Source organism: Chroicocephalus ridibundus, chromosome 7 (genome assembly GCF_963924245.1).
Source record: "Chroicocephalus ridibundus chromosome 7, bChrRid1.1, whole genome shotgun sequence".
In the NCBI taxonomy this organism is placed as follows: domain Eukaryota; kingdom Metazoa; phylum Chordata; class Aves; order Charadriiformes; family Laridae; genus Chroicocephalus; species Chroicocephalus ridibundus.
In genome coordinates this window covers 22,414,789-22,436,848 of record NC_086290.1, presented here as the reverse complement: position 1 = coordinate 22,436,848, position 22,060 = coordinate 22,414,789, and the positions used below count along the sequence as shown (strand labels likewise).

The window sequence follows — 22,060 nt, the reverse complement described above, 5'->3', positions numbered from 1 at the left end:
CACGACGTCACTTCTGTGCAAGACACCAACCATTCGCCAGCAGGAGAAAGGATACCTCAATCTTACTCTCCCTTTTGAGAAGATAAGTTCACCAAGAAGCTGGACTCAAAGCTCTTTTCCAAGATGGCTGCTCAGACCAAGCGTAACGCTCCTCCTGATGCTGCCATGACTAACAGATGCAAATTGAGCGCACCACCTGAAATAGCCTGTGCTCTGGGCTTTGCTCCCAGCCTTAGTTTGCCCTTCTGCTATTTATTATGGTTGGGGAGAAACTAAATAACTTGTGTGGTGCCGCTCTGGATGGCATTAGCTGCAGTTTTGTGGTGCTGACTCTACCCAGCTGCTGGAGCTCCCGGGAAAGGACCTCTCCTGCTAGATACCAGTGCGCCACAACATGATGGCATCTGCAGGCAGGTCCTCGGTCACCCGGTGAGGTGAGTAGATGAGATGGAAAAAGCAAGGGTTCAAGTCCCCTCTTTAAAAGCAGCCACCTGCTCAGCTGCTCTTCTTTCATAAATTACATGCCACAGGAGCTGGTTTTTGTTTGCAGAACAGCCACACGTGTGCAATGGTTATCCTGCAAAGAAAAAACCTGCCATTGCTTCCCATGGGTCGCTAGAAATATCACATCGTGACTGCACGCCTGCAGACCAAGCGCTGTGCAATGTCACTGAAGGCAAGGCAATGCAGGCTCTCCTGCGGGCAGAGCTGAGACCTAGCTTTGCAGCAGAGGTTATAGCCTTTTTTGGGGAAGCGGCACCCAAATCAGCTGAGCACCAGTGGTGTGGATGACCCTTTCACAGAGGCTGCCCTGAAGAGAGGCTCTGCACAGTCCTGGAGTGACTAGGATGAGCCCTTCCTATCTCAGATCAATTACAACTATGTAAAGTTATTTTTAATTGGACTTGAGATGACAGAAAATAAACCCTTGCAGCCACTGTGAGAGCATGGTCACAGCCTCTTGTTCAATGAGGCTTTTCTCATTTTCTCCTTCAGCAGTGGTAACTGTTGGCAAATACTGAATTTGGGTCTAATGAAGCAAACTCCGGCCTCTTCTCGGTGCACGAGTGCCTGGCAGAGCTAACACCCTGTCTCCCTGGGCTGGCCCTTCCCTTATCCTCCAGCAGCCATCACAGGAGCTAAGATGTCTGCCCGGGCTTGCAAACTGCCAGTGGTTCTGCAAAGAGCTTTCAGTCCACCTGCCGTGGCACGCAATGGATGGGATGACACCATGCAAGTCAGAAGGCAAGAAACCTGAGTGCACTAACGGGCAGCGGCTGGTGCTGCAGTAAAAGGCTGAGGTTGGCAGTGGAGGCTGCAAGCGGGTCGGCTCTTACCTGACCACCTGCAAAAATGACAGGGGTGGAGGCGGGCTTTGGGCGGTAGGGAATGGTGGCACCTTTTGGTGGGGACTAGGAAAAGGGACAAGGAGAGGGAGAGAGAACATTAGAACAGCTTTCCTGAAACGGCGGCAAAAAGAGCGTTAGAAAGCACCCGACGAAGCACGGCCCCCGGGGCCGCTGCCAGCAACACCCGCACCAGGCAAACCGCGTTTCTGGACAGGAGAACATGGGGGAAATTGGTGTTTAATGGACAACAAGGACAACCTGGGGTACAGGAGATCCCCTGAAAAGGCATAAGCCCCTAAATTGCTTCTCTCTGCTGCCTTTCTTGCCTTCGTTCTGCTCTCCACAAACTGCATTGCTGCCTGGTCTAGACTCAAGCTTGACACTGGAATGCAGCACCCTCCTCAAAACACCCCCAAGGAGACCCTCAAGGTGCAGCGAGATGGGAAGGTACACCCACAGACCAGGCTTTTCATTCCTGGATGCCATGCGGTGGCTTTCTTTGCAGCCTGAGAGCTCTTGCATGTCGACAGCCCACCCCAGAGTCGTACCAGCCCTGCTAAGCAGCAGGAACTGTGGCATGGCATCGTGAGCCACAGCAACAGAAGGAGTGAGCGGCCCGTCTGAGTGACCCAGCATGATGCTTAAGCTCTTTGACCCCTTTCATCTTCCTCACTGCTGGAAGAGGGTCACCATCAGGACTTGGTTTGGTCTATCACCATCCAAGCTGAGACATGGATGGCTGTGCAGTGGATGCTGCTAGGCACCATCATTGTGGTCAAGACCTCGTATGCCCTCGTGGGTCAAATGGCAGTGATCACCTTGGCTGGGGTGTTGAGCTCTGGAAGAGCCAGAGGCTGGAAATCCCTCTCAGATGGCAATACCAGCATTTTCAGAGATCTTACACTAGAGCTGCATGGTGTGAGCTAGCTGCATGCTAGAGCAGTCCATGTGAGCAGCCAGACAGGCACCAGCAGCAGAGGCACCAACCCGTATGCACTCCCAGCCCTCCTCCTGTGGCAGCGTGACCTGGGGCAGCCCCACTCCAGCTGGTCAGGACATCCCGCTTCTCCCTGCTGTGGCCTGACCGGTACCTGGGTAGGTCTGAGCAGAAGCTGTAGTGATGCACATCAAGCTGTAGTGATGCATCCTGCTGCATGGTGCACCGGATCTTCTTACCCAAGTCATCTCTGTTGGTCTTCCCATGAACATAACTAACAGGCCATAGAAGAGATTTTGGAGGTTTCTAGGGATCAGAAGAGATTTCAGATAAAAGCCTTCTGGTTCTACCTGAAGTGAAATGACCCACTTACTGCGATGTAAAGATAGGCAACCTAAATTACACTATCTCATGGAAAAGTCTTCATTTTTTCTGTACATTCTTCTTGATGTCCACTTGCACCTAAGTGGCATATTCAAATCTTCCTGCTAAGCACAGGTCTGCAAGAAAGCTGTAGGATCAAAGCACAGCCTCTATAATCACAAACTTGCTTTTTCTTTTATTGCTTTACAAATCTTGGAGAGGGTGAGCAAGGATTTCTGCAGTAAGATAACTTAAGACTGGAAGGTTATAAGGAGCATCTCTGTTAAAGACAGGGAACTTCCCAGATTTCAGACTGCAAGAAAACTCACGGGTTTTCTTCTTTTCCATTGCTCAGCCATACAGAGGAGCAGCAACCCTTGCTTTTGCCTGTGAGAACAGCAGCCACTGAAGACTTTATAACATACCTGCAAGCATCACCTGGGGCCCACCTCTGCCGCAGTCCAGAGCATAACCTGGAGTCACCATGTGGCTAAAATCGCACTCCTCTGGCAGCAGAGTGAGCATCACTATCAGCAGCGGTGGGTAATGTGTCTTGTGGTGACTCCTCCTTAGCCATGCTGATGCTGAACTGAAGTTGCTTATGTTTCGTTTCGCTTCACCTCCGCCAAGCCTTGGCATGCTCATCTGAAGCTCTTGCAGTGGCAAATGCACTCCTCCCTGCCGTGAAAGGGCAGCGGTGTGCAGGCTGTGCAGCAAGGCAGAGGGGCCTGACATGGCTCTATGCCTGTCCACCTCTGGGAGCCAGCAAAGTGTGTCACCGTCCTGTGTCCGAGGGGTTTCCTCCTGGTGCTTCTCCCCTTCGAAGTGGCAGGCATGGACATGGGGCACGTGCCTGCAGTCATCCCTGGCAATAAGCCATTGGTGCAGCAGCATCTCTCCAGAGATCTTCAAACTCTGCTCGTCAGCATTTCTCCCAGAAAAAGCCCACTCTGGATACACATCCATGCACCCTATGGGCCCTTCTCTCCACCATTCTTCCTCACTACCTTTCCCACTGTGCCTTGCTGGAGCCTGGCTTTGCACTCCCAGACTTTGTGCTCCCACCTGACTCCCCCAGCACAGGTGATGCAATGGCCTCCTCCTCCCAGCCGTGGTCCTTGGGGGGCACCATGAGACCCACGCAGAGGAGGCCAGGTGCTTGGTGGAGTGGTTGCAGCCCCCATCCCCTTCCGACGGCACCCTTAGCACTGCTGGGACACCAGGCTATGGCTGTCTCAGCCCACCTGGCCTCCTCTGGCACCCCTCTCTCCTGACGCCACCCTGTGCTATGACACAAACCATCTCCTTTGGGGCACCCGACCAGACAGGTTTCCAGTGTGGGACTCTCGAAACAATGCACAAAGATGGTGGGGAAAACACACTGGGTGGGTTTCAAACGGAGGTACCAGGAAATGAGTGGTCCCACAACGTGTGGTGAAGGGTACGAGAGACACGCTCCACAGCTCCCAGTGCTGTTGTGGTGCCAGCTGGGTTTTTTTCCTATGTACTTTACCCCCTTTGTCACAGACTGTACCTCCAGCATCACCACACAGATCTGTTTGACACACTGGATAATTGCGTCAGGTGTCCCCGAGATTGTCACCGCCCGCTCCGTGGAGTTGGGCAGCATGTCCCCTGCCACTTGAACCTGAGCACCTGTTGACTGGAGACAGAAAGAGAGAGGAGGAGAAATCCCACAGCTGACTGCCTTTCCTTGCATCCAGCTCCAACTCTGACACCACGCGCCTCCCAGGAGCTGCACCGCCCCACGGGAGCTCAGACACAGCTCCCTGCCTGCATCCGCAGGAGCACACCGGCAAGGTCCCATGGAATGCTGGTCCTATGTCAGCAGGACCATCCTGGGAAGCAACATGGTGCATGATGCTAGCAGCGTAAGGATAGAATCATAGGATCATAGAATTGTTAGGTTTGGAAGGGACCTTAAAGATCATCTAGTTCCAACCCCCCTGCCATGGGCAGGGACACCTCCCACTAGACCAGGTTGCTCAGAGCCCCATCCAGCCTGGCCTTAAAAACTTCCAGGGATCCCCCTTTCCAAGTCAGCTCCCCCTTGTTCACAGATCAGCTCCAAGGAGCTGTGATTACACACAATAATGAAATCAAGTCTGACTTACCTCCCTGATTTCCTTGATCTTGGAGCCTCCTTTGCCAATCAGTGAGCCACACTGACTAGCCGGCACGACCAGTCTCAGTGTCACTGGAGGTTTGCTGGTAGCAGTGCTGTTGCTCATTGAGTTGGTTATGTCCTTGGGAAGGAAGAGTGCAATGCATCAGCCTTTGGTACCTGACCAGGCGCCTGCCATCCAGGCCAACCCAAATGCCCTGGGCCAGAGAAGAGGGGTCATGTTCCCTGGACTGTGGCTGGTCTCTCTCTGCAGCTGCATCACTGAGCATCCCTGCAGTTAATTAACTGTGAGACCTCTGAAGCTCACTGAAGCTCAGTTCTTGCCTAGTTAGAGATGACTGGAAGGTTTTGTGCGGAGGTCGTGTACCAGTTAAGCGAGTGCAGCCAGGCACGCATGGATTGGAGGTACCCAGGCCCATCTGCACTGTTGGCCTCAGCAGTGGGCATGCCAGAGCTCTGCTTGGCTGGTGGGCCACCCAAGGGTCTGGATACAGACCCTTTTACTCTGCCCTCCTGGGGAAAGGGCTCACGTTGCTCACCTCCTCAAATTTGTAGGCGATCATGGCAAAAGCCTTGAAGATGGCATCAGTGGGGCCAGTGATGGTCACGATCCGCTCGGGGCAGTTTCCCTCTGAGATGTTGATCCTTGCCCCGCTCTAGAAAGAGAAGGGCAGCCCTGGAATAACCACAGCCAGGCAACCCACAAGGATGCACTGGAGGTGCAGCCCTTCCTCTGAGTCAGGTCCTGTCCCAGCCTGGTCCTTCGTCATCCTATGTGCCGGCCTCTTGACATATCTCATCTAACCTTAAAAACTCACAACCCTGCCCCCCTGTAGTGCACTGCCTTACCCTGACCCTCAGAGCGAGTTTCCAAGCATCCACTTTGGGTCTTTTACTGCAACACAAACCCACACGATCAAGGCAAGAGCAGCCCGTGGGATCATTGCTTGTAAAAAGAAGAGTGTTGCTCACTGATCTGATAACTCCTTGATAGCTGCAGGCACAAAGACCTTGGACAAACTCAATCATCTTACAAGTGACTTAGTTGCAATGTTTCATTAAGAACAAATTCTTGGCTCTGGAAAATTCCCATTAAATGTTATAGGAGTTTGGGTACAGAGTGAGAAAATTGGACCAAAGAGCTCTGGGCATATCCAGCTTGCGTATCCTGACCCTGGGAGTGACCGCGTGGATCACACGGGGCGATGTGCAGCTCTGGCCACTGTGCTGCATGCTGCTGGGCAGGACAGCCTGACTGCCCTTCCCACTCCTCTCCCCTCCTTCTGCAGATCCTTCTACAGAGCAGGGTGGCTTACCTCCTCACGCATCTTCTTCACAGTCTCTCCTTTCTGAAATAAGAAGAAACACAAAAATTCAAGACTTCCATCTTCAAAACAACCCAAACAGCACACATCTCTCTAATACATGGTAACACACAGCCAAAACATTTGGGCAGCTCTGTGACGCCTGGCCCTCCATCCCCACGCAATGGTCAGCTGAAGAGCTGAGGGTGTAAGCCATCGTAGCTCTGCTCCCTACGTCTGTACTACATGACAGACAAAACAGCTACTAATGCATAACTGCAGCCTCCACCTCCCTTTCTACATTTCCCATTTGGAGGAAAACTGCAGAAAAAAACCTCAGAAACTGGTCCAATGCTGAGAAAAGCTGGCATTTCAGAGTGGCTTCAAAGAGCAGTTTCTGATATAGTATCTACAGAAGTATCTACAGAGTACCTCCAGATATAAAGCAGGTACAGCTGTGAATCTTTCTAGGGCTGGACAGGCTGATGGAAAAATAAAGCACAAGCATATAGAAGAAAGACGTTCATGCTTGAAATCTTTGCCACCAAAAACCTGCCTTTTAAAAACAGCAAAAAAACAATCCTGTATAGCCAGGACTTTCCAAACCACCGTGGCAAGCACCAGGGAGCAGAGCATCCTGGGGAGCTTTTCTGCACAAGCTAAATGGTGTCCTGTGGCTTCAGAGACAAGTGCTGCAGAATTTAAACGGGTCTGCATGACATTTTAAAATCACTCTTAATGAACCCATTTGATTAAAATGTCAGGGCAACATGATCATAAACACCTATTCCTCGCCCCAGTGAAGCAGCTGGAAATGGTGCTAGGTAAGTTTGGTGGTTGTTTTTTTTTTTAAGGGTAATGGGTTTTGGACCCTCTGTGGGTGTCTCATAATTTCTGTCTCACAAATGCAGCAACAAGTTCACGCACACCAAACATTTAAGGATATCACAGGGAAGAGGTGATTGGTGTCTACCACACCACAGGCAGCAAAAAGATGTCCTTACCTTTCCAATGATGCTTCCAACTTCCTACAAAAAAGAAGCCAAACACAAAGGAATTGATATTACAAAACGTGAGGACAATCCAGACCAACCCTATAATAAAACAAAGACCTGGTGCACACTGTCCCCAGCAGAAGGACAGGGTGGGGGGCAGGCATGAGAGGGGCCAGGAGCATCATGCCACCACGCCACCCTTCCCATCAGCAGGCGGAGGACACTGGCTACCAGCAGCCTGGGGCTGGGCAGGCGGCACATGGGGCTGGACTCAGGCACAGCCAGAGGGGAGGCAGGAGAGGGAGCTGTGAGGAAACCCCCTCACTGGAAGCCCCTTACCTTGCCATGCATCAGCAGCCGGATGGTGAGGGTGACGTTCAGACCACCTTCAGAGACCTTTGACTCCATTTCCTACCGGGGGATGGGAGACGTGTGTTAACTGGGAGGGCAGCCCTGGCGCAGGAGGAGACAACACCACGGCCGTATCACCTGTGGACAGAGAGGGGAAAGGTTTTCTCTCAGAAGAGGCAGGTTCCTCGATGTGGGATGGGCCCTGCAGAGCAGCAGGGCATGGGAAAGCCATGGCTGGAGGAGCTGTGAGGAGATGTCATGGGCTGAGCCCCTTCATGGGTGCAGACCGGGCTGGCCGCTTGCTGCAAGGACCGTGCTGGGCGCAAGCCTGGGAACAGCCCACAGCTCTGCTGCGCCTTTGCCACCAGCTTCACACAAAAGCCATTGTGGGAGCAAAGACTCGCGTACCAGAGGTGGCACAGCCAGATGGCCAGCCCACACCTGCGTGAGCCGAAAAGCAGCTGCACTCAGCCGAGCGCATGGATGCAGGAGCAGGGAGTCGGTGGAGCAGCCAACCAAAATTCACCATTCCAAGTGTGAATGGGCACTCAGGAAATCAAAAGCCAGTTTTTCAACAACCAGGAAATACCTATCTGACCCCAGGAGCACAGACTGGGAAAGATGGAGCTGGTGTCCCAATTGCAACGCATTTGCGTTTTCATCCCAACCTGTGAGCACCCTAGCTGGGCACTGCATCTCAGGACCGCACCATTTACAGATATTCATGTTCTGCACGGATCTAAGGAAACCTTTGCGAGTTTTCCCAGTCCTATCATGTTCCTTTCCCTTCCCATTCTCTTTCTTTCCTCCTCTGCCCTCTAGAGGGAAAAACACCACTGATGTTTTGAAGACAGGGGAAAAAACCACAGAACAGCAACAAATGCTTCCTGTTCTTTCCTGACGCCTCCTTAGTAGCATCTCTGTGCAAGGACTGGGCATTTGAAATGCTTCTGCAGCCCACTGGTAGGGAGACCAGTCCTGTCTCAGAGGGAGGTGCCAGCATCCTTCTACGTGCAATGCTGTGAGATTTGCAGCAATTTTCCCCCACCTTATTTAATCCCTCAGTATATATCAGATGGAGATTTTTATCCTGGTCATGAGAATCTGGCATTTTCTTTTGCTCAGACAGGGACTTACGTGACCAAAAAATGGTGGATAAACCAGTTCTCAAGTATTACTTTAATGCAATGAGGCAGCTGTGATGAATAAACATGCAGCAATGCACAAGTCATGGCTGGGAGATGGGTTTGATGTAAAACCTCTTCCAAGAAGATATTAGGAAACTCAAAATGGATAAAACCCATGTGGTTAGCAAGGAGACGGTGTTCCCACGAAGCTAACAGGAGACCAGCTCACTGGTAATGAAGCTGCTTATAACCTACTTGCAGATGCTAATCTTGAGGCCACTGGATGTTACAACTGAAAAAAAGTAAAATCTCACGCGAAGGATAAGAAATGAAATGTGTTGAAGATGTCAAGCCACAAAGCACTGTTAAGGGTGGGGAGGAGGAGAATATTTCAGAGGAAGAAGGTGACAACGTTGGGGACCAGAGTAATGGAATGGGCTGACAAACGATGGCACAATGTGCAAGATCAGGAACTTTCTCTTTCAAGACCAAGCCCACCGCAGGCAAAACAAGTAACTGGTTTTAGTGGTTAACGCTGTGCTGATTTCTGTGCATGGGAAGCAACGCTAAAAAGGATGAACATGCTGATTTGTGGAGGTCAGCATTGCTGGTGCTCCTGATGTGCCAGGAGTTAAAGTGCCCTCATGGAAGAGCTGCCCCCGCTGCACCCCAGGGATGTCCTGTCCCAGGAGAAATCTAGCCCTGCCGCGGGGAAAGAAACAAAGGTGTGACGCCACTGCAGCCACCCATGAGACTGGTGCATGCCAACGCAGAGGTGCAGCTCCCATTCCCAGCCGATGAGTGTCCTCTAACAAAAGAGCCGGAGGAAGGTAGAGGCTGTTCACAGCTGCTGGTCAAGATGCATGCTCAGGCAGCCGCTTTTGTGACTTGCAGAGGCAGAATTTGAAAGCCGTCCTGCCCCACACACCACCCCGTGGGCTTTCTTTTGCAAGCTGCCCAACTGCAGTGGCCCGGGCAGCTACAGCCCAGGCTGCCAGCCCCACTGGCAGGCGGGGGTGGTACCCTGGAGCAGTCTGGGCTTTACACCCAGGGTGATGGACCCCAAAGCCCAGTTGAGTGGCTGAGGTGTTTTAAACCCAGGCACATCCTCGCAGCAGGAGGAGAGCCGGCAGTCTCAGTAAGGTGGGTCACAGCTTGCCCACTAAGGACCAGCCAAATTTGCTGTTTTGCTTTCACCAAATGCCCTACATGGTGTCTGCCATCCCCTTCTCCACGTCCCTCACAAGTGGAACCCTGCATCAGGCCGTTATGTAAATGTTTCCAATTGATTGAAAAAGTGGGTCATGTGTTAGCCAAATGCTCCTGGCTTTAAGATTTATCAGCATTATTAAATTAAACACGCTTCATGCTCCAGTGAGCGGGAAAGCTACATTGGCCTTTTCTTAATCATACTAGTGAAAGGTAAGTCTTTTATACGGGGGTTCATAAGCTCAATGGAAATGATGGGAACAATAGAGCTGAGGCATTTACCCTGGGCGCGTGCCTCCCTCCACAGCCCTCATTCTTCACGGACAAAGGGCTGGGGAAAATTATCCTCCAAACACCATTTTGAGCACTTTGGAGCATGCCCTGCCTGAAGAGAGACCCATCTCAGACCCTTCCCTTTCACCGTTGTACGCTGCCTAGTTCACAGCAGCTTTGAAATGGCTTCTTTGTCCATCTACTTGAAAGCCCTGAGGACAGCATTACATCCAGTCTGACGGATAGAGTAGATACAGACCCCAACTCCAACACAGTGCAAAGCTGGTGCAGCCCCACAGATTTAAAAGGTGCAGCATTAGTAGACAGAAGTGTTGATTCTGGCCCTGAAATGGAAGTTGCACAGCAAGTCAAGCGAGACTCTGATGGGCATCATGCCTGGGCAGGCAGGGGGTGGGAGCAGCATCCTCCCACACGCGGCCATAGCAGCGAGTAGCCAGATGTCTTTGCATCGCAGTGTGGGGAGTTCTGCAGGGTGGGGAGTAAGGTGCCCGCCCGCCCCAAGTGCTGCTGATCTGCCCCCAAATAGCCAGGCAATGTCTTTCCAAAGGATGATCCTGTAAATAGACCTTTTAAACACAACTGCCTTCTGGGACCGTGCTTGGAGGAGGCCTCCTTGGTACTCAGAGCAATTCGGTTCTACCCTCTCCCTTGGTTTTGAGATTAAATACGTTAAATTCTGGGAAATTTCCTTAATCTATCAGGAATGCCCTGTGTCTGAAAAAGCAGCTCAGGCACCAGTGACCGAGGAGAAGGAGAAGAGGAAGGAAAATGGAAAATCAGAACAGCAGAAAGACTCCTGTTCCCCATACGCAAACTTACACGCTCTGAGTTTGTTCCCTTCCAGTTTTCCAGAGGCTGGAGTAGTTGCCTAAACTGGTGCTCTTGCCTTTATGCTTGCTGATACCTTACAAATACTGACCCTCTCCTAAAATTTTCTAATTAAGGGAATTCTGAACATCATGTATTAAATTAATTTAATGATCACCTCCCAGGCGAGAGGTTGCACATGAAGCAAAATAGGGGGAAGGGAGACCGAGCTCTAGGCTGGACTTTGTTCTCCAGCCCGGTTTCCAAACGGGAGCTGGAAAAGTGGATGCTGGGATCCCTGCAGCCCCCTCCAGACAGGTGATAGCAGGGGCTCAGCTGAGATCGGGCAGAGCCGGTGTCCCTGCAGGGGCCAGGAGACATTGCTAGCTCCACGTTTGCTGATGCCAGCCCTCCTCCTCCTCCTTTTCCTCCTCCCATGCATCCACTTGGCCTCCCCAGGCATGTTAGCCACGCGCGAATGAGTCCTGTGGTGCAGCTCCAGAAAACGCTGCCTACGCCTCCTCTGCAAATGCCCAGTGGAGAGCCAAGGCATCTGCTGACATACTGGGGGCAGCTGCCCTGAGACAGCCCCTGCCACCCTGGGATGCGGCAGCAGCAGCAGCCTGTGTTTTGGAGAAGGTGGTCGAGGCACTCATATACAAGCTCCATCACAAAACTGTTCCTCTTGCTTTGGTGCTAGCATGACTACTGCCTGCAGACCCCAACTCCAGGGGGAGGGTCTCTTATCTGCACTAAAGTCACCCTGGTGTCTCTGGGACAGATGGTCCTGCCAGTAGATAGATGCACAAGGCAGAGTTTCTTTTGTAGCTCTTGTCATGGAATATCCTCATCAGCATTGTGGATATCAAATTTCATGGCTTTACCTAGGCATTTGTTTTGGGGGACGGCAATGTTTTGTTCAATCTGTCCGAAAACAAACAGAGAGGACAACTCAGTGCAAAAACATCCCACAACCCGCCCGCTCCCTGAAAGGTTTAGATGGAAAGTTCACAGGCACTGTCAAACAAACTCAAAGAAGAAAGCGTCCATCACCTCCCTCACCCATCACACAGCTTCCAGAAAATGACACATTCTTGACAGGTTTGGTCAGTGCATGCTGATAAACTCCAACACCTTGGAGCCCTGTTGACCAACAGTTCTTGCCGACCTGTGCAGGTAAACAGCAGGGTGGCCTGGGCACCAGTCTGTATGGGGATGCTGTGCCATCTGCCTAGAGGACCACCCCTGAGACGCTGGAGCATCTTGGTGGTTGCTCAATGGCAATGCCACCCTGAAAAACATCCAACATGCTTTCCAGGCTCTTTGGTATTTCAGGAGCCCCATCAGCAGAAAGCCAGGTGTTAAAGAAGACCACAAAGCTTCAGTGTCCTTCAGCACACCATAATACATTATGGCACAGCCCAGATTTCTAATGTGGTTGGCAGACTTTCATGTTGGGGATTAACATTTTGGCCAGAAAGTCCATCACTCAAGACATCACGTTCCACTGCAAGGGAGGAGATGTTTAAACACCTCTGACCTTTCAATATCCCCTTCACAAAACTCAGGCCAGCGTTTTCTGACCCTTGGAAACTGAAAGATGTTCTAAATGTAGAGAAAAGCAGGGGAAGCCAGGAAAGAAGATGCTTTTCTGACATTTTACGCTTTCTAGCTTGCTTTCCCAAGGAGCTCTGCCTGTCCACCTGCGTAAGCAGGAGCTTTCTCCCCACTCTTCTCCCAGCAGCTTGATCCTGCCATTAAGACCTAATCCGGCGATTTTCAGCATTGCGTTTTAGCAGCTGGGAAGCACCACGATGCAGCCAGCTCAGGATTATGACGACAATGCAGTCTGGCCGGGTCAGGATGGGGGTGAATAAGCGAGGAGAAAAAAACAAAGTCAAGCATTCCCTTAAAACCCAGGCTCCAAATGGAAATGCATCAGCCACTGGCAGGCTTCAGCTGTCAGAAGATGAAGCTGTGAGAAGACAGTTAGCACCATTTACATGAGTGACACAAAATGCTGTTTTGCAATAAAGCTGCATTTCCAGCTGCTGCCATTTTCCACAAACTGCAGTCAGTTCAGCTGACCTTTCCTCTGCTCACTCTCCTGCTCCAGTGGAAATTTTTTAGAAATCTTGAACCAAAAAAGAAAGACAAAAAGATGCCTCTGTGCTACCCTGGTATATCAGCCAGCAGTATATCCCTGGTTCGTGCCTGCCCTTGATCTTTCCAAGAGCCATGGGAGACAAACATCCCTGCTCTTGCCCTTACATCAGGCATCTCTGGAGACTTCATTCTTGGTCACCTGCTCCTATTTCCCTGCTCTCATCTGGGTGAGATGTCTCCATTCATGGCCTAGGATGTCACTCACTGGCTGCTGGCGACCAATTATAACCTGCCTTCACCTCCATGCCGGTGTGCACTAGAGGGCTCTTCCAGTCTCACTCACCTCTATGCCAGTTACCCCAATTACTATTGCAGGGGTGCAAATGTGCCTTCCTCTGGACTCTCTGCTCCCTCCCTTGCCCTCTATGCTCTGCAGGCTCATCTGCCCACAAATTCAACACCAGGACCACCAGAGCAACCTCTCCTGCTGCCTCATTTGCTACCTCCGTGCTTCAGGTGGTCTTCTAACTCCTGCTTCTCCCATCAACCTTTTTGCTGACTGCAGCTCTTGTGAGCTCTTCTCTATTTCTAAACAATTATTTCCTACCACCTTCACGTCAGCATGGCTTTCTGCCCAAATCCTTTGTCCTCTAGAGAGCAGGGTTGGTTTTTTACAGTGTGTGGCCCTCCAGGGAGAGATATTGGCCCTAGATATTGGTATTAGACAGAGTTCAGGAGCATCGGGTACGATGGCCCATAGCTCCTGCCCTGTCACACCATGGTGGGCTCAGCCACATCCCAGCCAAATGCACACTTCTGGTCTCAGACCAGCCCAAAGCTGTGCTGAGCCTGCCCTCCCCTCCAGGAGACTCCCTGCTGCTTTCCTATGTTTCTACTTCATCTGGTGCACCCACAAGCTGATACCAGGCTGTGCATCCTGCTTTGGGTGTGGACTGTACCAGCCCCATTTGCCTCTGCTGAACCCACCTTACATTTGTAGGTTTTCAGTGGGGTTTCATGCATGTCAGAGTGGTTTCTGACCTGATTGATAAACCAAGAGGAATAGAAATGCAGCATCACATACCTCCAGCACAGACCTGTCCCAGAGGGCAAGGAAAGCTGCCAAGTGCCTACAACGAGGAGTAGAACAAACCTCTGGTTCCAGCCCACGGACACTGTAAACCCAGGGAGGGATGTCCACTAAGAGTGTAAGAGTCCCTGCTCGTCCGCTGAGCACCATGTGGTTCATCGCAGCCTACTGCACCTCAACAGTTAACTAAGACCACTATCAGCTGCCCACCGAGGTGGCATGGCTGGTGCATGGATATGCAATCACGTGTGAAATCAGAATCGGGCCCCACATGTCAGATGGTGTTACTCTCTACCATCTCTAAGGCAAGCCTGGTCTGAGGAGAATGACTGGTTTTGTTGCAATGGCGGTGTCGTTATTGCGATCTTTTGCGCAAAGGCTAGCGAGGAAAGCTGCGGCGTTTCCCCGCCGATCACCCCCGGATGAAGGTCTTGCACGCAGTAACTTCATCCCATGCGACAGGCCAGCAGGACGATAGCACCTGCCTCTTGCCCTGATACATCTGCAGAAGACAGAAAACTTGGAGGCTCATGCTAATTACCAGATTTAGGGGAAATTTAGGAAGCTGTACCTGAGATATGTATCTGCAGAGATCTAGACGATTCAGAATTTCCATTCGTTCACATGAGCCACTGCTGTGTTGAAAGCAGAGGCTGGACACACAACAGTGAGAGAAATTTAATTTAGCAGGAGCAGGCTATTAGATGCCCTTGTGCAACCCAGAAAACCCTGTGTGGGCTGGTTTCAGGGCTCATTGATTGTGGGATGCTGATCAAAATCATGAGTTGAATGTGTTAAACCACCATCTCGACAAGCTGAGATAACCCTGCTTGAAATAATAATGGGTCTTCATGGTATTTCTTTAATTTTGTAGTGAATTAAAGCTGCTTTTGGAAGGTTGGGGTGAGCGGGTGGGTGGGAACAATGCACTTTAATTCACCCACTTCCAATTCACCCTGTTAGTTACTTTTTGGAACAATTTGACAATAAAAATAGTATTTTCAGTGAATGCCAAACTGCTTGAGTACCTCATAAATTTTGCCCCATGACGTGATGAGAGCCAACGTTCTTTGCACTACTCGGGTCCATTACAAGTCAGTGACCAAGAGCATCCTCAGGTGTCTGTGACCCTTTAGTAAGTGCTGGGTGGACTTAGACACTGTGCGCTGAGAAAATAACATTTCCAAGGATAAGGAAGGTCACTCAGCCTCCTCAATCACAGCTTTTTTCTCTGTCAGCAGATTAAAGAACAGATAAAAATGATCCAGTGAGGTTTTTTCCTGAAATACTGTCTGTCCCTCCATGCCCGATCCATCTTTTTGGAGCAGCTGGGAGCAAGGGCTCCAGAGGAGCTGCTGATGGACCAGCAAGGACCAAACGTTGACTTGATCTCTGCTCAGCACGGGTGCCCTAAGGTTGCCTCAGGAAGGCAGAGACAGCAGCACTGCATTGCAGCCCCAGCCTGGACCCTGCCACAGGGCTCAGCACTGCAGAGCGGGGCAGATTCTGCTGCAACAACCAAGAGACAGGAAAAAAAAACCCCAAAGCTTTCACAAATTAGCTGAAATGGCACTGCCTTGCGCTGCAGTGGCCGGGTGCCGTACTTTAGTGCCATGCTCCACATCTGCACCCCTGAATGTGCAGTGAGACACAAGAAACACCACTAGCAGTGCCGCAGAGGGCAGCTGGACCGAGCTGCCGGAGAACAGAGAAATCTGCTTGACGTGAAGGGAGCCAGGGCAGCTCATCCAGCATTTCTGCAAACACCAGCAATAAACAACCCCTGGGATGAACCTTCACAGAGCAGGGAAATGCCCTAACTGGTAGTAGAGTAGGGGCAGTAAAGAGGTTGTTCATACTGTCCTATGTGGCATTGTCCTGAAAGAGCCAAGGAAGCCTGGGGCAGATGAAACAATTTTAAGGTGCTGGCAAACACTCTAACCCCCCTCAAACGTTTATCAGTGGCACTCCTGTTAAACTACCCCAGTGGGGGAAACCAATATACTGGAGAGCAGAGCAAGAAGGCAAAACAAGCATGGCAAAGGGGAGAAAACAAGACACTGTTCAGCAAGGCAAAGTACTGCTTGGCTGTGTGCAATTAAGCACACGGAGGAAGAGCTCCCCATCCACCCTAAAAGGGCTGGGAGAGACAACTCAACCTACAGGTTCATGATCTGCAAAAGGAAACCAAGAATTACAAGGTGGGTCCAGAGATCCAGGCAGCAGAGAGCAACCCCAGATCCCTGGGGCCAGCAAACATGGCCCGCAGGGAAGGGCTGGAGGAACCAAAGCTCTGCAGAACAGGGGCTTTGGGGCTGACAGGGCAATGGTCTTGAGTGCGGGGCTTAAACCGCAATGAATAAGATCCAGGTCAGGCACAGGAAAAGAGCTTCCCCACAGCCATGTACTGTCAGTGACAATGTCATTCTGCCAGTCATTACTGTTTAAATCTTACGAACATTTGCGTATTTGCAAACAAAGCTCGTATCTGTTGGATAACTGCACTTACAACACTGACATTGTGCTATGTCAAGGGTCGGTCATGCTTCAGGGATGCATCCAATTTAGCCTTTTTTTCCCTAGCCAGAGGCTAAGGAACAGGACTCAGGAGATGCCGCCTCGCACGAGGAGATGCCTCAATAGATGCCTCAGGGATGCTCTGCCAGGGCTGCGCATCAGCTCCCAAGGACCTTTGTCTTGCCCAAAGGACAGCAGCACAGCCAGCATTGGAAACGCACACCTCCAGAGACAGAGGGTAGAGACAATCAGATAGTAGTCCCCTGGGTGCCAGTTTTCACATGTCATTTTTTCAGAAGGCCAAAGGACACCCAAAAAAGGATGCTCATGGCCACAGGTCGAAGCCAGCTGCTCATAAAGGAGGAGAGACCATGGGGAGCTGTGTGGACCTTGGAGGACAAGCGGTTTGTCCTTCATCAGCCTGGAAACAAGAAGGCACAGCTCTGCAAAGAGCTCCAGGCACACTCTTGGCATCCTTTAACTGGGGGAGCAGCTGAGAGGAGAGCACCTCTGGGGCCTCAGGAAAGCAGAAAGCAATGGGCACGTTTATCCCACTGCCACGCCAGAGACTGCACAGCCTTAAACATAACCTCGAGGGGGTAACTCGGTCCTCACCTAAAAAAGCTGAATGGACTTAAACCAGCACAAGACTTTTGCCTGTGCTGTTTCTGTGCCGCTGATGCACATACGTATGCGTAGCCACAACACCTGCAGAGCAGGCACCAAATCCCACCACCATTATTTTTTCTTGATCCAGCTGCCAGGGACATGGCCTCCTGTCCCCTAATCACTCTCTCCACCTTGGCCCATCATGCTGCACACCTTTTCAGGCACCACAGAGAGCTGGGGCTGGGGGGCATCTGCTTCCTGTGCGTCCTCCGAAACTGATAAGGATGCAGCCAGGAGCATCTCCCCACAGCTCAGAGCAGCAGGCACCCTGCGATCCCCTCCATCCGCACCCCCCCTCATTCCTCTCCACCAGAGCCTGCAGGCTGCCCTGGCTTTAATCCTGCAGGCAGCATCATCCCAATAATTTCCCTCCATTTTCAATCTACTGATCTGGGGGCAGTCCACAAATCCCTTCATCCTGAGAGCGAAGCAATCTACTGCCTCATCTCATCCCATCTCCATTTCTCTCTCTAATCCCTAGAAACAGGGACAAGGATTGCAGCTCATGGGCTGCCCTGGAGGGGTCTGTCCAGGCGCAGGTGGACAGACAGACGGACCGACCTGGAGCAAACAGGAGCAAACAGGAGGTGCCAGGTCAAAAGGGGTAAGGAGCATGTTATTTTGACCGTGCTCAGTCTCTAGAAAAAACAACTGATTTAGGTGATGATTTATTTTATTAAAAAAAAAAGTAGATGGCAGCCCAATGCCAGGCTGTGCAGGCTGAAAGATGAGGTGTTTGGGGCTGCTCTCATGAATGCTACTGAATTCTTCAAAGCACCTGGGGCAGGTCCTAGCCTCTTCTGGTCCAGGGGTGGGGGAACAGGCAGGTCTTCCCATTTACCCCCAGGGCTGAGGACATAAGGGACAGACTAGGTACAGCATCATTCTGCTGCTCCCCTCCACATTTAGGAAAATGCGTGGGGACTAAGTGAGACCGACGGGGGAGCCATGACCAGCCTGGCCCCATAAATCCCAGCTCCTCCAGGCGCAGGGCTGGATCCAGGGCTCTGCTTATGCCATTTCTCCACAAGCCTAAACCTGTGACTTTCACTCCAGCCAGACATGCTCTTTGGGCATGGGAGACTAATGGGAGACATGGGAAGAGGGACCCAGCATCGTTGGGTCAGGACAGAGTGGATGGGTTGGGATGCAGCATTAATGCCATCCTTCCTTTCTGAAGCATTGATTTGCACACGGCTGGAGAAGGCGGGGGTGAGTCCAAGCTCAGCGGCCAGCACAAGGCCGTGTCCTGCCTGACGCTGCCCCCAGCTGAAAGCACCGCGAGGAAGGAGGATGCAGGGACAGCGTGTGACAAAGCCATCCGGCGGCTGTGCCCACGGTGGAGCCGGGCTGCACGGCCCCCATCCCACGCTCAGCGGTGGCAGCTCTCCCTGGCTTCGGCCAGCAAGGAGGAGGACGAGGGCCCTCGGCAGCTGGGGGTGGATCGCTGCCGCGCCGTGCTCAGACCCTGACAGCAGGCTCCAAAACTGTCACTCCCGATCTGTTTTCACTTCAGCTAAACCTCAACCCCGATTAAAATCAAGGAGAGCCGCCTTCTCCTCTCTCCTTCTCCCCGTGGTAGGTCCTCTGTAACCTCAGGTCTAAACACTGAGCAAAATGCACCGGCGAGGGAATTGGTGAATTTGCTTGGCTGGGAATCAGGGCTGTTGGGGAAGGAAGGGGCCAGGACCACCCCTGTCCCCAAACCTGTCCCTGGCTGCGAGGGCACGGCCATTGCAGTGGTCCCATCCCTGCAGGGCTGCGGGTCCCTGTTGAAATACAGGGTGGGATGAGCCACCGACACCCGAAGCTGCCTCTGCCATGGGTGGGCGATACCCCGGCAGCTCTGGAAGACAGGGGGGTGCTCTGTGCTGGCACCCGCTGCCCACTGCCAGCTCATTTAGCAAAGCCCGAACAAAATAAAGAAATTAAACCAGATATATGTGTGTGCACAATTGCAGCACCAGGAGGGATGCATTCAGCAAGAAGCTGAAAAATGCTCACTACAGGGATGGAGATAGCCCTCACCCACTGGGGAAGCATTTAAATTCACTTTCCATTTCAGCTGGCCAAAACGCAGCTGCAGAGGCCTGGCAAACTCAAGCCACGCAGGCTGCCACCCACCCTTGTGCTGCAGGAATGGGGGCTCCGTGCCAGAGGTGCCACTACGCACAGCATGTCCCAGGGCTGGGAAAGCATCCTCTGCTTCACCAAAAGCAGACACGTCACTTCGTTACAGATTGGAGCTGAGGCTGCAAGCACTCCGCTGCAGGTGGGATCGAGCTCGTCCCTGCGTGCTGGACAGGAGACCCCCACTGCAGGGGGACACGCTGGCCACCACCGTGTCGCCAGCAAGGTGCCCACTCCCCTTGCTGCACAGACAATGCCCATTTCCCAAGCGGCTGTGTGACTTGGAGGAAAAAAATTCTTATCGCCTAAGAAAAGCGGTCCTGGAACCACAGAGAAGAGCATCCTGCAAGGTCCTGAGCATCCCTCCGTGCAGGCAACCAGGATCCCTCTGCTTCCACCTCAGATCGGTGCTGGCCAACGCAGAGGTCCATTCTGCACAACCCATGCCACCGATTCTGACAGCGTTCCTATTTTCTGATCCTTTGCACTAAAATCCCACCGCATCTTTAATGCATTTTGAAGGCAGAATTTGCACCTATTGCAACATGAACACTAAAATAATGTTGAAAGCACTTAAAGAGGGGTTTTTTTATCCCTTGTTCTTCATCAGTAGCCTTTTCTTCCCCACGCCAAAATGATCAGTTTTCTTCAGAAAGAAATGATCTCTTAATTCAGCAAGATGAAAAGAACATTTACAGTTATTTCTCAGGAAGAAAGAATTTCAGATTTGCTTTTTTATCAGAGAATACTCAATATGTTTAGATAAATTAATCCATAAAAGAGGGGTAAAGTTTGAGATCAAGAGCTTCAGAAATTTTATTGAATTATTTTGGAATTCTGTATTAAAATCAAACCCCCAGATACCAGGGAAAACTGCCATTTTTCAGGGTTTGGTTTCTGTATCAAAATGCAGACTAGCATCTGTCTTTGCATCTGTCAAAACAAAGGTCAATCATTTTATGGAAACTTAAACACAATGCCCTTGATCCACTGTTTCTGGTTTATTTTTAAGTCGGATGTGACTTCCGACTAATAAAATAAGATTTCTAATATGCTTCACATTAAAATTACATTATCCCAGAAAACTCAAATTACACGAAAAATACACCTGAGAACATTTTCCCTTTATAATAAGGAGATGATATTTTGGCATTGATTTCGACAGCATTTAAGTCCTCCATAACTTTTGCATCTAAAATTTCACTTTTCTGCTTTTATAGCAATGGTGCAACCAAAGAAAACGCAACAGTATCAGAAAGAATTTATCCACCCTGAGTAAAATGGGTATCTGAAGGCAAAATGAAAATAAAACGGTGACCCTCATAATAAGAGGTATTCCTCTCTCCAAATCAAATTTCCCCAGCGCAAGGAATAAAAAATTAATGGATATAGAACCAAAAAGTTTAAAATTAAATCAAATAGGTTTGGGAGTTTTATTATGTTGCCAGACCAACACACGATTAACATCTATGTTATTTTGGTATCAATTTCTTTAAGGCAATTTGAGTTGTGCTATTCCCACCCCAAGCACATACATAAATGACACCGTCCAAAGCCTGCGCTGTAAATCACAAAAATTAGGAATGGATGAATATTCTGGTTAATGCAGAGATGGACGCTTCCCTACCCAGGGATATGTTCTTTAGCATTAGCCGCAAGACACAGGTAAAATTGAATTTTAGTAAAATAAAGCACACATTATAACAAAGAACAATAATCTTGCTAAACAATTTTACAAAAGTATTTTGCAAAGCAATTTTGCAAAAATATTTTCGCAAATATTTTATGAGAGACTTGAGGAGCAGCCGTTAACTCAAGGTAACCCCCTTGCTCATGCACCTATTTCTCCCATAACCTCACCTCCCTCCAACACAGACTTAAATTTTCTCTACAAGAGATTCACTTAAGACAGTGAATCTTAAGGATTCAAACCTCTTTTAACCCATACTGGAGCCCCAGACCCGACTCGTTTCGTGATTTTTCCCTGATTTTCATCCATAGGAAAAGTTGCACGCGGCAGGTGGTCTTCCACCAACACAACCTTTTAAATCTTCTTACCTTCCCCAAAGAGCCGCTTTAGTGACGATTTCGTGTGAGAAGGGTCCGGACAGATGGCCAGTCTTTTCACGTTTGGAAAGGATGAAAAATGCTATGGGGGGAAAAAAATCCCAGTGATTTTTTTTTGCTGTACGGCGCACAGGGCTCTGAACCTCATTGGCCCTGGGAGAGCCACCACGTGGCACGGGATGAAGAGCACATGACCCATTTTCTCCCAAATCCCTCTGTTTGCTGGAAAGGGGGATGCACCCACCGCTGATGTTCTTGTTATTTCAGTGGGCTTTGATTATTTTTTTTATTTTTTTAAAGGCCACTGAGCAAATCAGGTTGCCTCAAGGCAATGAGGGCGAACCAGCCAGCACTTTTAACATGAAGGAGAAAGGAGCTCGGGTACGAGACAACCACCGTATGTGCTGTCCGGATGCACAGGGAAATTTGGAGATGCTTTACCAGGGTACTGGCAGAGAGGTGCCTGCCCACCCGCTCTGAGGACAGAGCCTCCAGGAGGGAGAGGAGGGCGTGCAGCAACACACATTTGGCTGCTGGTGATGGGCTGTGCTAAACCATCCATCAGCAGCAGCGGAGGGAAGGTCCAGGCTGAAGCCCTG

General features: G+C 50.8%; 1 protein-coding gene across 14 annotated transcripts in view; it reads right to left on the bottom strand.

Annotated features, from left to right (window-relative positions):
• Positions 1–22,060, bottom strand: part of PCBP3 (poly(rC) binding protein 3) — a 58,832-nt gene that overhangs the window by 23,932 nt on the left and 12,840 nt on the right. For 8 of the 14 annotated variants that reach the window (XM_063341211.1, XM_063341216.1, XM_063341213.1 and 5 more), the window contains 7 exons: positions 7,434–7,583; positions 7,104–7,127; positions 6,112–6,144; positions 5,335–5,451; positions 4,785–4,916; positions 4,184–4,312; positions 1,269–1,412 (listed from right to left, as the gene is read on the bottom strand). In XM_063341211.1, the coding sequence (XP_063197281.1) occupies positions 1,269–1,412; positions 4,184–4,312; positions 4,785–4,916; positions 5,335–5,451; positions 6,112–6,144; positions 7,104–7,127; positions 7,434–7,502 (648 nt within the window). In that variant the 5' untranslated portion in view covers positions 7,503–7,583. The remainder of the gene's footprint in view (positions 1–1,268; positions 1,413–4,183; positions 4,313–4,784; positions 4,917–5,334; positions 5,452–6,111; positions 6,145–7,103; positions 7,128–7,433; positions 7,584–22,060) is intronic. The other 6 variants (XM_063341218.1, XM_063341221.1, XM_063341222.1 and 3 more) reach the window with 1 other exon arrangement.